Source organism: Folsomia candida, unplaced genomic scaffold, assembly GCF_002217175.1.
Source record: "Folsomia candida strain VU population unplaced genomic scaffold, ASM221717v1 Fcan01_Sc001, whole genome shotgun sequence".
In the NCBI taxonomy this organism is placed as follows: domain Eukaryota; kingdom Metazoa; phylum Arthropoda; class Collembola; order Entomobryomorpha; family Isotomidae; genus Folsomia; species Folsomia candida.
The window spans coordinates 20151653-20164581 of record NW_019091193.1 but is presented as its reverse complement, the minus strand read 5'-3'; the positions used below and the strand labels follow the sequence as shown (position 1 = coordinate 20164581).

General features: G+C 37.9%; 3 protein-coding genes across 3 annotated transcripts; 2 read left to right on the top strand and 1 right to left on the bottom strand.

Moving 5' to 3' along the window:
- The first annotated feature begins 2221 nt into the window (after nucleotides 1-2221).
- On the top strand, nucleotides 2222-3959 carry LOC118433485. The gene has a single exon (XM_035845461.1). The coding sequence runs from the start codon at nucleotides 2602-2604 to the stop codon at nucleotides 3865-3867; it is 1266 nt and encodes a 421-aa protein (XP_035701354.1). The 5' UTR covers nucleotides 2222-2601; the 3' UTR covers nucleotides 3868-3959.
- Nucleotides 3960-4580: 621 nt separating this feature from the next.
- On the bottom strand, nucleotides 4581-7924 carry LOC110853432. The gene is made up of 8 exons (XM_022101701.2): nucleotides 7789-7924; nucleotides 7392-7672; nucleotides 7028-7295; nucleotides 6861-6912; nucleotides 6603-6748; nucleotides 5730-6517; nucleotides 5065-5441; nucleotides 4581-4983 (listed from the first exon to the last, which is right to left on the bottom strand). Exons 2-8 carry the CDS (start codon nucleotides 7645-7647, stop codon nucleotides 4879-4881), a joined length of 1992 nt encoding a protein of 663 aa, XP_021957393.1. The 5' UTR covers nucleotides 7648-7672; nucleotides 7789-7924; the 3' UTR covers nucleotides 4581-4878.
- A 156-nt stretch (nucleotides 7925-8080) lies between these two features.
- On the top strand, nucleotides 8081-11320 carry LOC110851467 (F-box only protein 22). The gene is made up of 14 exons (XM_022099248.2): nucleotides 8081-8226; nucleotides 8306-8362; nucleotides 8503-8823; nucleotides 8896-8973; nucleotides 9047-9162; nucleotides 9239-9314; nucleotides 9440-9501; nucleotides 9587-9608; nucleotides 9680-9719; nucleotides 9789-9824; nucleotides 9906-10033; nucleotides 10124-10307; nucleotides 10380-10512; nucleotides 10726-11320. The coding sequence occupies exons 3-14, from the start codon at nucleotides 8570-8572 to the stop codon at nucleotides 10887-10889; spliced, it is 1293 nt and encodes a 430-aa protein (XP_021954940.1). The 5' UTR covers nucleotides 8081-8226; nucleotides 8306-8362; nucleotides 8503-8569; the 3' UTR covers nucleotides 10890-11320.
- The last annotated feature ends 1609 nt before the right edge of the window (nucleotides 11321-12929 follow it).

Sequence of the window (12929 nt, the reverse complement as noted above, 5' to 3'; positions counted from 1 at the left end):
GAATCTGGGTCTGATGGATGTTTGGTACCAGTATCAGCATGATTTTATCAGTAATACGACCCGAAAGGGTCCAATGTCTCTGCAACATCTGATTCATATATCGATATAGATAGATCGATTTTCATGCAACTTTTGAACTGATTTTTGTCGATATCTTGTGAGGTACAAGAAACATGCACCTAAGATGTTCCGAGTAATATATAAATATTAATATGTACGCGTGCTACACTTCTATGATGTACATAACGACATGCACATATGTACATACATACTATGCTGGAGGATAAAGACAACCTTTACATCTTTACACGCCCGAAACGAAGTGGAAAGAATGGATATTATTTATTCAAAAGGGAATTTTGTCTATGAATATGTCAACATTACATGTCCAATGCAAACATGAAAGAACACGCAATGCCATACCCATTTAATGGCGAAGCATGTTCACGACTTTCCGATAATTCTGTTGACTTTGAGACGACTTGTCCACCTCTATCCTGAGATGATCGGTTCAAAGTTCAGACTTACGATGCACGTACATAGATATGCCATATTGTCATACGAATTTTTCTGGCAAACAAATTATCACCTTCGGAGTGGTAGGACTGGAACGGCAGCTGGACACATGGATTTGATTCACCAGTTGAGACCTACTCAGTCGACATATACATAAATGTGGTGTATAATTACGATTGGGTTGAAAGTGGATAATGACATACCATAAACCACCGGAAAGGAGTGAGTGCAAAAGCTTAATGAGAAATTGTGGAAAATAATGCAGTCTCTCTTGTTATTGCCATTTAGTCCCCGACAAAGAAAATTGATTCATTCATGGCAAAGTGCACGTGCATGCATACATGCATACATTCATATGCGTGGACAGTTGTTTTTCAGTCAAATGGAGAAGGGGTGGGTGACAAAAATGTCGTCTAACACATGCACAAAATTTATACGAAACGATGAAATGAATGAATCCGTGAGTCTATATGCTCAAGAATAAACGCAAACAACGATTTATCGGGTTATCTTTTCTATTGCGCAATGCATTCAACTGATGTCGCCCATGGGTCTTCCAAAAATTCGGAATGTCAAACTGACAATGAAGTTTTAGTACTAAGATCAGCTCCAATCAATCACGATTTGTTGGTTCTGTGAATAGGCGATGTTAAACTCCAGACAAGTATTTAGATGTACGTAGAAACCAGTAAAAGCTTGGAAAGCTTATATTGTTTGATTTGGGGGATTAAGAAATATCCTGGCTGCATTTTTGATGGTCGTTCGACAAATCTGTGTCGATATTTTGCCTTGTGGCGTTTTCCATGAAAAATAATCAATGCTCCTATGCAGAATTTTTGTTATTCAAAGTAGTAAGTTTTTATTTGAACAGTTTTACGGTCACATATATCCAGCGTTTTCTAAGTTCAATGCTTAATAATATTGTACTATTTTCACCTATTTTCAAGCTTGTACTTTCTCGATACAGAAAACTGGTAAAGTTTACTGTACAAAATGCATGCAGTGCATATAATAAACGTTTTAAATTTTTTCTTCAAATGCCTTTGATCTTTTTAATCGTGCTAATTTGGAATGACACGTTCTTCATTTATAGCGAAGCGAAGGGTACATTTTACAAGTCGCAGTAAGTAGCGAAGCCCTAAAGTGCCCGAAAAGCAATCCTGAGCAACCAGATTAACAAGAGGATAATTCCAGTCCATTTTGTAGTGCTGGAATATATCGCGTATTATAAAAGCCCCATGAAACAAGTAACCTGCCATAAATCAGAACTCGAGGAGGGGAGAATTGAGCTCGACTACTTACATGGTCAGTCCCTTATTCGGTAAAACCTCGCCCTTCATCGCGTCAGCTTCTTTCACTGCAGGGAGGGTAGTAGTCTAACCCTGCTTACTTTACACAGGGAAATATGACAAGGGTTCAGAATTGAATGAACCCACCAGTCCCTTTTTCCTCTATAATGATAATAATTATTTTTATATGGAGGAAGGAAAGGCAACCAACGAGCAAACTCCGTCCCGATATTTCGGACCCAATGAATACGGGACTCCTTAACAATGCATATAAATAATATTGCAGACTGTAATAATAATAATATGAACCCTGCTGCTGTTGGATGAATAGAGATGAAAATGGACCGACTTTGGTTGGGGTTGGACTTGTCGCACAATTTGTGTCCCACTTTCACCAAATTCAGTATCAGATCTCATCCGGTTGTCATTCAGTGAGTCCACGCGACCAACCAACCTCCGTCTCGGTCGTATTAAATTAGCCAAATCTAGTCATTGCTGGTACAACAAGTCAGACAATGTCAAGTCACACGACCTAACAAACACCAAACAGTTGCTCACTTAATTATCGTCATCAACAACATCGAGATTACAACAATAAGTCACGAATTACACACAAATTGAGACTTGAGCTGCGTGGAAAATCTTGTAGTGAAATTAGGCAGAAGTGAATAATAATAATAAAAAACTTGAAGATTACCAGCTTAATACATACATACGACATATATATATTAACCTCTATTTTTGAGGAAGTTTGAGACACTTTAAGTATACAAGTTAAATTAATATTAAAAACAATATGAGTTATACTCAGAGTGATTTTTACTACTCGGACAATTCTTCATCAGAATCTTCCATGCACTCCCAGAAATATCATCACCACTCCTCCGCCTCCGATCATCCAGTCACACCATTCTCTGAAAATCGATTTGAAAATATTCAGAAACTTTTTCATCTGCAGGATGGAGAAGTAACTACGAGTGCTTCTTCCACAAACTCCAACGATGGTGACCGAGGAGCTGGTAGCAGTGGTCCTGCTAACGGTGGTCGTCGTCGACAACGGCGGAAAAGTCCAACTGTCGTTCTACGTCTCAAGAAATTTCGTCGAGCGAAAGCCAACGATAGAGAACGACACCGAATGCACCTGCTAAACAATGCCTTAGAGAAATTGCGTCTGGCCCTTCCAGCCATGCCACAAGATCAGCGTCTCACCAAAATTGAGACCCTCAGGTTTGCTCACAACTACATTTTTGCCCTCACCCAAGCAGTCTTGGTCATTAAGAACTTACGCGGAAGTGCTGCTGTCGATGGAGATGGGTACCCACAATCCCCACCACCCATAACGTCCCCCATCGGTCTTAGCTGTGGGGGGGAATTGGAACGTGTTGATGATAAGTACATTGTCACGGTTCAAAACGTGAGAATAGTTTTGGATCGTGAGGGGAACTTATTGGAGACAAATGCCACGCGACCTGCCACACCACCGTTGGATTCCGAACAGCATGATGGGTATGAACCTACCAGCAATTGCAGCTTTGTGGGGAAAAGTTTCCAGAACTGTCGGGATCCAGTATTCCCATTTGATGCTAATGCCAGCAGTATCAATTTCCCACAAACACATCCTCTTCAACCCATGAGTCCTTCTCCAGGTGGAAATTACCACCATTATCAACAACAAACAAGGCTGACCAACGACACTGCACACCCCACTTTTGTGGGGATCGGCCCATGTTCGGATGGGGTTGTGAGACACGTGCCGGACGTTGGTCTGGGACATCGATACATTGCGACACCATCCAGCCCTCACCCCACTACTTCTGCCGATTATAACCACAATTATCCACCATTTCAACACCTCCCACCAAAACACCACCACCACCACCACCAACTCCTCCACAACAAAGCCAACATGATAATGGGAGCCAGCCCCACGGGACAGCATGGGAGCATCTCTTCAACTACTATAACCTCGGAGGAAGATTCAGTTTCCAGCAATGTGAGCTACAACAATTTTTGTGAGGAAAGTGAGACGTCCCCTAACAATGCTCATTATCGATATTACTAGTATAAATACACGCTTGTACAGTGCAATTTGTACTATATACACGAAAAATTCAATTTTGTCTGTACTTGCAATAATAATTATTGTATAATCCTGTTCTAGTCATGTTTTTTATGTATGCATAAGTATATGAATAGAAATTAATTAATTTAATTTTTCAAGCTGTGATATTTTCAAAGATTATTTATGTAACATCAATTCTAGTGTTTATCATATTTTTGTACTTACTGCCTTGAAACTATGTTGTAATTGATTGTGCAGAATTGATTGATTTGTTCGTTACAATGTTCAATAATACATGGCATGTGTCGTCAAGTAAAGTGCAGTTGCCGAGTAATGTGTTGCATACAGACATATTCAAATCCCTAGTTTCACTTAATGCATAAAATCACTTTTACACCAATTTTCCAAGTGCATTGTTGTCAGTTGTTGATGCAAATGCAAATCCAACCGAATCGTCACGGCTTGTTTCCAGTAGAACGATCCCATTTTACCAACAAATGGGGGAAATCATTTAGGATTAGTCAGTCCTTCCTGCATTCTGCTCTCCTATTATTCCTTTGTTAACCTACTCTACCGTTCATAATGCACTTTTACTTTACAGAGAGATGCATATTCCGTACGCAAGGAAAACAGGATGCATGTTCCACAATCTTAGATTTCTGGAATATCGATATTATAAACTCACACAAACAGTTGTAACTCATGAAACATTGTAAACATGTACATAATAATTTATTGCGTGAAAAAGGAAAATGTATAATAAGGCAGTGATAAAATTATAAATCCTAATTAGTCAAAATTATAAAGCGCAAATGTGACTTACAAAATTACTACTCCCTCGTTATACACTAGGAATAAAAGCAAGGCACATAATCGTGAACAACATAATTAATTCATTGTCTTTGCTGTTCTCGTACACAAGAATCTTGTAACTCGATTCACACCTCCCGTTGATCTCTCTGTTACAGTTGTGTCCTACTTATCTAATAGAGAACCGTTATTGCCCATTGACTAATTTTCTTTTGGTTTGTTTGGGTCAAGAAAATTTCTGTCAACGAGAAAACGGCAAACTTGTAACACCATGTTCTTTTCCCTTCTAATATCCGGTGCCAGTAGCTGAAAAATAGTTATTTACTTATGTAAACATTCAATGATTGAGCTGCTATATAGCATAAATAAAACAAAATAAATACTTACGCGTTGAAGAAGTGTATATTTTCGTCGAACACTTTGAGCTCTTTGCATTTGTGTTTGTGATTGTTTCCCAGATCTCTTTCCTAGTCTCCGGTTTCTACCGTCTGCACGTTTTTCATCTTTCCAACAAGGTTTAGAATTAGGGTCTTTGACATCCTGAAGGCTTGGTTTATCTGTAGGAGGAGAATTATCCTTCGCTGTAGGACGGTCCACCTCTTTTGAAATTACAGTTGGAATTTCATCTGGTGCTTCGTCATCAGAAGATAATGATGCAGAAACCATACTACTACTAAGCACTTCAGTATATATCGAAGGGGTAGTGGGAACGTTCACGGGATTCAGGTTACTTGTATCCTCGTCGCCACTTTTAATTTCTCCATCTGCGAATTACAGTGATAATGTGTATAACGATATTATACATATATATTATTTTTTTAACTCTGTAACTCTATGGGCAATTATGCCTGAAAGGGTTTTATGCTGAATAAATCAATCAATCAATCAATCAATCAATTACAGTGATATATGTACTTATCAAAACGGTACCATCTACGAGATAGATAAACTCTGTTTCACAATTGGTGATGTGAGATTACCTTGCTCTTACATGCGGTAATATCACCAGTTGTGAAACGGAGTTTAGTAAAGTAAAGGACAGATTTCTATACCTTCTTGTTCAATATCAGAGTCTGGACTTGATTCGTAACCTATGAGTCCTGCCAGTCCAAAACTTTTTGACGTGGTGCCACTATTATTCACAATAGCTGTCATTTCGTCTTCTTCTACGATTGTACTCTTCTGGGGGGCAAATGTGGCAATATCTGCATTAACAATTTCCTTGGTTTGGGATTTCAGAATTACAGATTGACGGCGAACAATCCCATCATCTTCATCATCAGTGATGTTGAACTCCTCATCAGCATTATGGTCGTCAGACTTGTCCTTGGTAAAACTCTCTTCATTACAATCATCATTATTCTTCAGACTTGTCCACGTTTCACGCATGGATCCCAAAAGCGTTCCATCATCTGATACAACCACATCAGTGTAAAAATTGTGAAGTTGAATTGCAGGACTTTTGTTCAAGTTCATGAATCTAATTGTTCCTGGCCGCATTTTCAACGGTAGCTCTTCATTTCCATCACTTTGATATCCTGCACCATATTGTCTGGATTTCCGTTCTTCTGGAACTATCTTGTGTCTGAATATTTCAATTCCAGGGAAATCTTCTTTTGCCGTAAGTATATCCCCTCGAGCCTTCCTCTCAGCAATTTCCGCTTTTTTCCTGAGAGTATTTTCAGGAGTAGGAAAGTTTTTCCTTCTCTCTTCTTTCCACTTTTCTACGCCTTCAGGAGTGTCGTATCCTTTAATTCTTTGAAATAAGTTGGTAGCATGTTGTAGTTCAATGTGTTTCATGACAAGCTTAACGTGAGCAGTATATTGACACCCATCTAGTCTGTGTGAGAAAAGTTAAGTTATTCAAAATTAAATCAGTTCGTAGTTCAATTTATGCATTTAGAAAATCTATTCATTTATCATACTTGCACGTGATATGTTCAGTCTTGTGTTCCTCTAACTGGTCTTGAGAAATAAATTCCTTTTCACAAGGGTCGCAATAAAACTCTGGCTTCGCAACCGTCCGCCGAAAAACTTGAGTGTACGAACTGTACTGACCGAATTGCGGGTTCTGTTTAAACCAATTAATTGACATTAAATCATCAACCCCACTTAGGAGTACTCAGCACTATATACATACGGTTCATCAATTCTACAATATTTTAACATATATCCGTACGTACCTGCTGGCGAAACAATATTTTGGCGTCATTCACAGCCATGTTAACTTCAAACCTAAATTAAAATATAACTTGTTTTAATATATTTGAGATGTTTAAGCAAAGTCTGGGATTTTCAATTGTAACTTTAACAAATTGATTGTCTTAATAAATTGAATTATATTAATTACCGTTTAATTTTGAAATTTCTGTGATTTTCTTCAGATCTGGTATCATTACAAACTTTCCACAACTCATCTTTCTCCTGTATTAGTTTCAAAAGCTCTGGTGTCATCCAAGGACTATCTTTTTCATCCTGGCTATTGGAATTATAGCATTTATTATCCTGTTGACCACGGAAGTTGTGCCAAGCATTTTTCGGTCGTGGCCCGGCGTGGTAGGGGTGCCCACGGCCACTTCTGGAAAAATTTGAAAATGGTTGGGATCGGGGGGAATATCCTAAAAGCATTATTAAAAGAATAAGTATTAGTATCATCGCCATGATAAGTATTGTATTTCATATTTATACTACTAGAGTTAATAGTTGTGTCTAACCACGGTGATTTGGTGGGTAAGGAGCAGGATTGTCCCAGTTGTTGCTGTTCCCTTGTGATTTTGGAGCAGCCTGTCTTCCACGATTGTTGTTACCACCTCTTCCCCTATTCGGGGGACGGTTGTGAATGTTACCTCGAGGAATTTCTGGGGGGTGATCGGAGCTGAAATCTTGTAGCCTTGCTGCAGCTATTGTCGGTGGTTGTTCAAGCTTTGCGTCAGGCGCAAATGGGTTGGCGTACCGAGGTGCTGCGTACATGTTTTTCTATTATAACGTCTATACACTAAACAAAACAAAATAGAAAACAAATCATTCTTAGAAAATGTATCCATCGCTAATATACAAGATAAAGTACGACCTATATAGTCTACATAATTATGAGTAATTTAAAAAACTTACCAAAATAAAAACCAAACTCTAAGAACAAAGGATAAAAAAGTTGATTTGGCTAAATTTCTTTGATTGATGAGAGATTTGTTTAGCACGCTACAGCCGTCGAGCACATGCTTTCTCATTCCCAGACTCCCATTATGGGAGTCCCATACCAAGATGAGACGCGCACCTGGTCCCCGTCATTTTCTGCCTTCATAATTTTGAACTTGGATTTTGGATTTTACATGACAGCATAATTAAGTAATCTCGATGACCACGACAGGAATGACCACTGACGGTTCGTTTATCTGACTGCATGACATGATAAGGGTTGGAGAGATGCAAATCGGATGGGGTCAGACTGCCCCGGAGGAAGATGACGAGCTACAGGGACTTTCCGAATCGGATAGTCGGATTCAACCTCGGACAAGGACAAAGGCAAGTCGTAGACAGACAGCAGGGCAGGTGATCGAATTTTATAAACACTGCAGAAAATCAACAATAGAAGCAATAATAATATAAGACTTTGGCCTTCTGCATTTAGAATTGGCCGATAATTTGTAACCAGTGACCGCTCTAGCTCGTGGACAATGTTTTAAAAGTAAGTTTCACAATAAATCAAAACATTGTTATTAGTATAGTATGTATCTAATTTCCTGATTATTAGAATATGCTTCTCTGTCGTAAGGACTGAAAATCATGTGAACATGGTTGTATTATTATGTTGCCAATACTTTTCAGATACTAATACGTCGCTGAAATCATATCGATTTTTTTCGAATCTGACGATTTTCAATAAAAATTAAGAATGTTCGAGAACGAGATGGACCAAGCTGGTTGTCCCGTTTTCGTCCAGCAGTATTCCATTGTAAAGGGGATTCTGGAAAAACTTACAATCCGCGATCTTCTCTCAATTTCCAAAGTATGTCGAACATGGTCCGAAGTTGCTCGTGTAGTTCGTCAGCAGAGAAAAAATGCAGCTCAGACATTTTTATGGCATCCATACGGGGATCATACATCGGAAGTATTCGAATACTACAATGGTTGCTCCATCTCCGATGAGTAAGCTGTCTTTCTAGTCTAACAGTTCATTTCAATTTTCTTATGTTTTACCGTATCAATTTAATTTAACAGATGTCAAAGGTTTATTGACACAGCCCCTGATTTTGGTTTCCCGTCAGTTCAAGAATTGACACAAGAACAGAGTTGGAGGTAAAAAATTATTTATTCATGTAGCAGCTTAGACCACTTTTATTTTAAGACTAATAATTATTTTTTGGGACAGCCCTCTCTTTCCTCAGTTGAGGTCGGCAATCATTAAAGATTTTAATGCTTCATTCTCTGAACCACAGCTAATGGTTGTAGTCGCAACTGCGGCGGTGGATGAGTATATGCCCTCAGGTAACTTAGTTAAGGGCTGGCTGCATTATTATATTTTGATTGTATACTAATTTATTTATTTTTATTGACCTTCTAGACGAAGACAATATCACCAAATTGAAAATAATCCTTTCCGAAATTCCTAGAGCTATTCCATGTTTGGTGACGATTAGGTGCATATCTATTATTATTTACACGAACATATTATGTATGCTTTCTGACTTGTTTTCTGCAACTCATATTGTATCAACGAGAACAACAAAGATTTTAATCGGGTAATGGATTTTGTGATGATTAGTTATGGCATTGTTGGATCCGTGAAGGATAAACCCATTTCATTGGAGATGGAAAATTGTGAAGGTACGGACATTGGATGTATTAATTGTGATCTATTAATTGAAACGTATGCATGACGTCCTTTTAATTTACACATTTCGTTTTAAAGTCCCGCTGGTAGCTGGGTTGAGGTAAGCAAAATTAAAAACTTGAAGTGAGTTTAGGCTGTAAACAAATGGTTCATTAATTTGTATGCTAATAGGATCCCTAAAGTTGCTGGATTATTTGTCAAGATGTTTACGGTTTGTTTTGCAAATTGGTGCGAATAATTCAGAAATATTGTAGATAACTAATCTCCTTTTCTACATTAGGTTACAAAGGAGACAAATAATAAGTACAAGGGCAAGGTGGGTGTGAAATTAGTCCTGTAAAACCAGATATCTATTTTTAAATTATCTAATCTAAACAGCTTCAATCTTGTTTTACAGGTGGACCAAGAAAACTGCCAAACTATTTTGAATATTCAACCAACAGACAATGTGAAAGCAATTGTTCTGTTTCATACGCAAGTTCAGAAGGCTGGGGCACTAAAGGATGCGGTGTTTCAGTATATAAAGTAATTTAAAATATCCCATAAATTATATCATTTGCTTTACGCATAATATTCCTAACCATTTTCTAAATATTTTGTTGTTAAAACTACTAGGGGACACCCGCATGTTGCACTGGGTGGTGGTGCACACTACAGAAATTTGGCCAGTGTTTGTCAAGGGGACTTTGTTCCCATTGGGGCTGGACTAATTATATGCGGAAACGACAACGTCAATGTAGCATCTGTCGGCTTATACGACACAAAAATTAGTAAACGGAACGAAGAAAAATTAATTGAAGTACGACCATATTAATTTGGTTTTGTAGGATGGAATTAGATTGTGACTTATTTTGTGATGTTGTTCCCACAGATGAAAGGTTGTGAATTTCCGGATGGAGATAGCTTTGCTTTCATGTTTGCTTGTAATGGCAGAGGCGCAAACATGCACGGTGGTAAATGTCATGTGGAATCGACGCTTTTCAGGAAGCATTTCCCAAACACAAGTAAGTATGCTGATAGATATGTAATCATAGTCGAACTATTTGAAATAATGGCGGCGGAAGCGGAGGACATTGTCCCCTCCCCCCCAGAAATTCAGCAAATTTTTTCAGCACGTTATTTTAATCAAATATCCATGCGGTTTGCGGGGATAATACTTGATTTTATTTAAAAGTTGTTGTTTTCAATCACTCACTGATCTTTATCAATTATTTCAGGCCTCATTGGCACCTTCACAGGCGGTGAATATTGTCACGAAGTCATTCCTTCTAGAGATGTTCCAGCACCCCCAAAGTTCGCTTCAAGCATTGAGTTCGCCTACACCACGGTATTTGTATTCGTTTCCTACAAGTACCCCACTAAACATTCAGTTAGATCATAATTTAGTTTAATTATTTACTTGTTGACCCCTCTCGTATGTACCTGTTTTAACGTGTTTCGATGTAGTGAATAGGTAATATGTAACTATGTTGAATGAATATTGTGACAAATCGTATTTTAAGTTTACCGATGTTCTCAGTATTTGTTCTTTAATTATGGTCCTGTTGAACAGATAATAGGCACGTTTGTCGACCAGAAAACTAAGTTGTGTTAATATTGCTCACTCGGCCAACCTCGTATATTTCATTGTTGTAAGCATTTAATATGGTGAAAAAAGACAAAACTATAATTCTTATCATGTACCCTCTTCGTAATAACCAATATCGATCATTAAGGTCTGTCTGTAATAAATTATGATGCGCAATGAACAACCAATCAATCTAATAAAAATGTATCGGTTTGTAAGACCGATGAGCGCTACGTTACATCACACATACAAAATTGTTCGTATTAATAAGCATTCAGAAATTAAATCGTATCAAGAGGAATTTTTTTTTATATGCCATCAAATTATAATGTCTCCATCGATCAGAAATCCGCTGAGTATGAAAGAGAAAATTCTGCATTCTGAAAATTCTGTATGATCTTAGTTATCTTTGCAAGATTCATAAAACAATCCCTCCAGGAATACACATTAGCAATCTTGTTAATACTTGTTAGAGGATTAAGCCTATCCATGCATAATACAAACTAAAATATTGAGTCAATAACGCCTTGTTTATATAAAGATTACCACTGTTCTCCAAATTACGATATTCTGTGAGCAATAATATTCCTTAAAATTAGAAAGATATCGTCTCCCTTAACCTTGTATGTATGTAAATATCTATAATGCTACATATGTATATAAATATGTATCATTCTTAATGATTCATTAACGCCAAAGAGTCGCATCATTATGGAAAAATCTTAGCTCCACCGAAATTTCGAAATCTGCCCTTTGCATTTTTGAGATTCACAAAAAAACCTCATAATAAATGTGCTCGGACATGGCAAGGCGGTTTACATGGAGGAACTTTGTGGTCCGATACAACAATAAATTCTCTAAACACCTTTCAACCGGAGTGGATGTTATTTTCATCGGTCGATGCCCATGAGCTTCTATGTCATGATTATAAGGAATGACACGTGGAGGTAAAAATTAATTTGTAATCAACTAGGTTTTGAAGGTCATGAAATTTCTGTGCTGGTGGTTGGTAGCTAATGGCTTGAGATCTCGAGTCTTCTCTCCACCCAAAGTTAATCTTATCGGGGCTTTTCTCTTTAATGGAAGCATGTTTATGGGACGAGCAAACTCAATTTTAGGACAGAAGTGCTTCAGAGTCCTTTGGGACGGTTGGCTGCAAAATTGACTCGCGTTCAGGTGGCAGGTATGGGCTCGCCCTTCTTAACCATGAGGGATGGACTTTCTTTTCATGAGCTTCGAGGTAAAAATAAAAATAATATGTATCACAGTGCCATCCTAAATTTTTAATAATACAATCTCCAAAATTGTACATGCGAAATGCAAATCTAAAGAATTGTCTCTCAGAATACAAGCCACATCCACAATGATTAATTCATGTTAACTGGATAATAGAATTTTTTAACAGTATACATGAAATATATGCGTAACTCTGCACAAGTGAATAATAAGACGATGATATATGTCGAGTTCATGTACAAGATTTCCCTATTTTTGCCATGACGGTCACGAAGTAAGCTGATAAGCTGACTCGCGTTGACGTTTGAGCGGATGGAGAAAGCGATGAGGGGGTGGAAATAGCCAGCGGCCAATGTCAGGAAGGCATGGAGGGAGTTGTGACATGTGACCTTTGTCGTCAAATTCGAAAGAATGTGACACTATTATTCCCAAATTGGAGGCGCACATATTTATTTACAAGTTCACCAAACTCATGAAACTATTTGGATGCTGTGATCAATTACGGGTAAAGTCTTCTTGTGTATCGTCCATGTCGTCCTTATACATGTACATAGTACATTAAAGGTATGTTTTGTAAGTACAGATATTTCGTGCATACTGTGGCATAAAATAAATCAA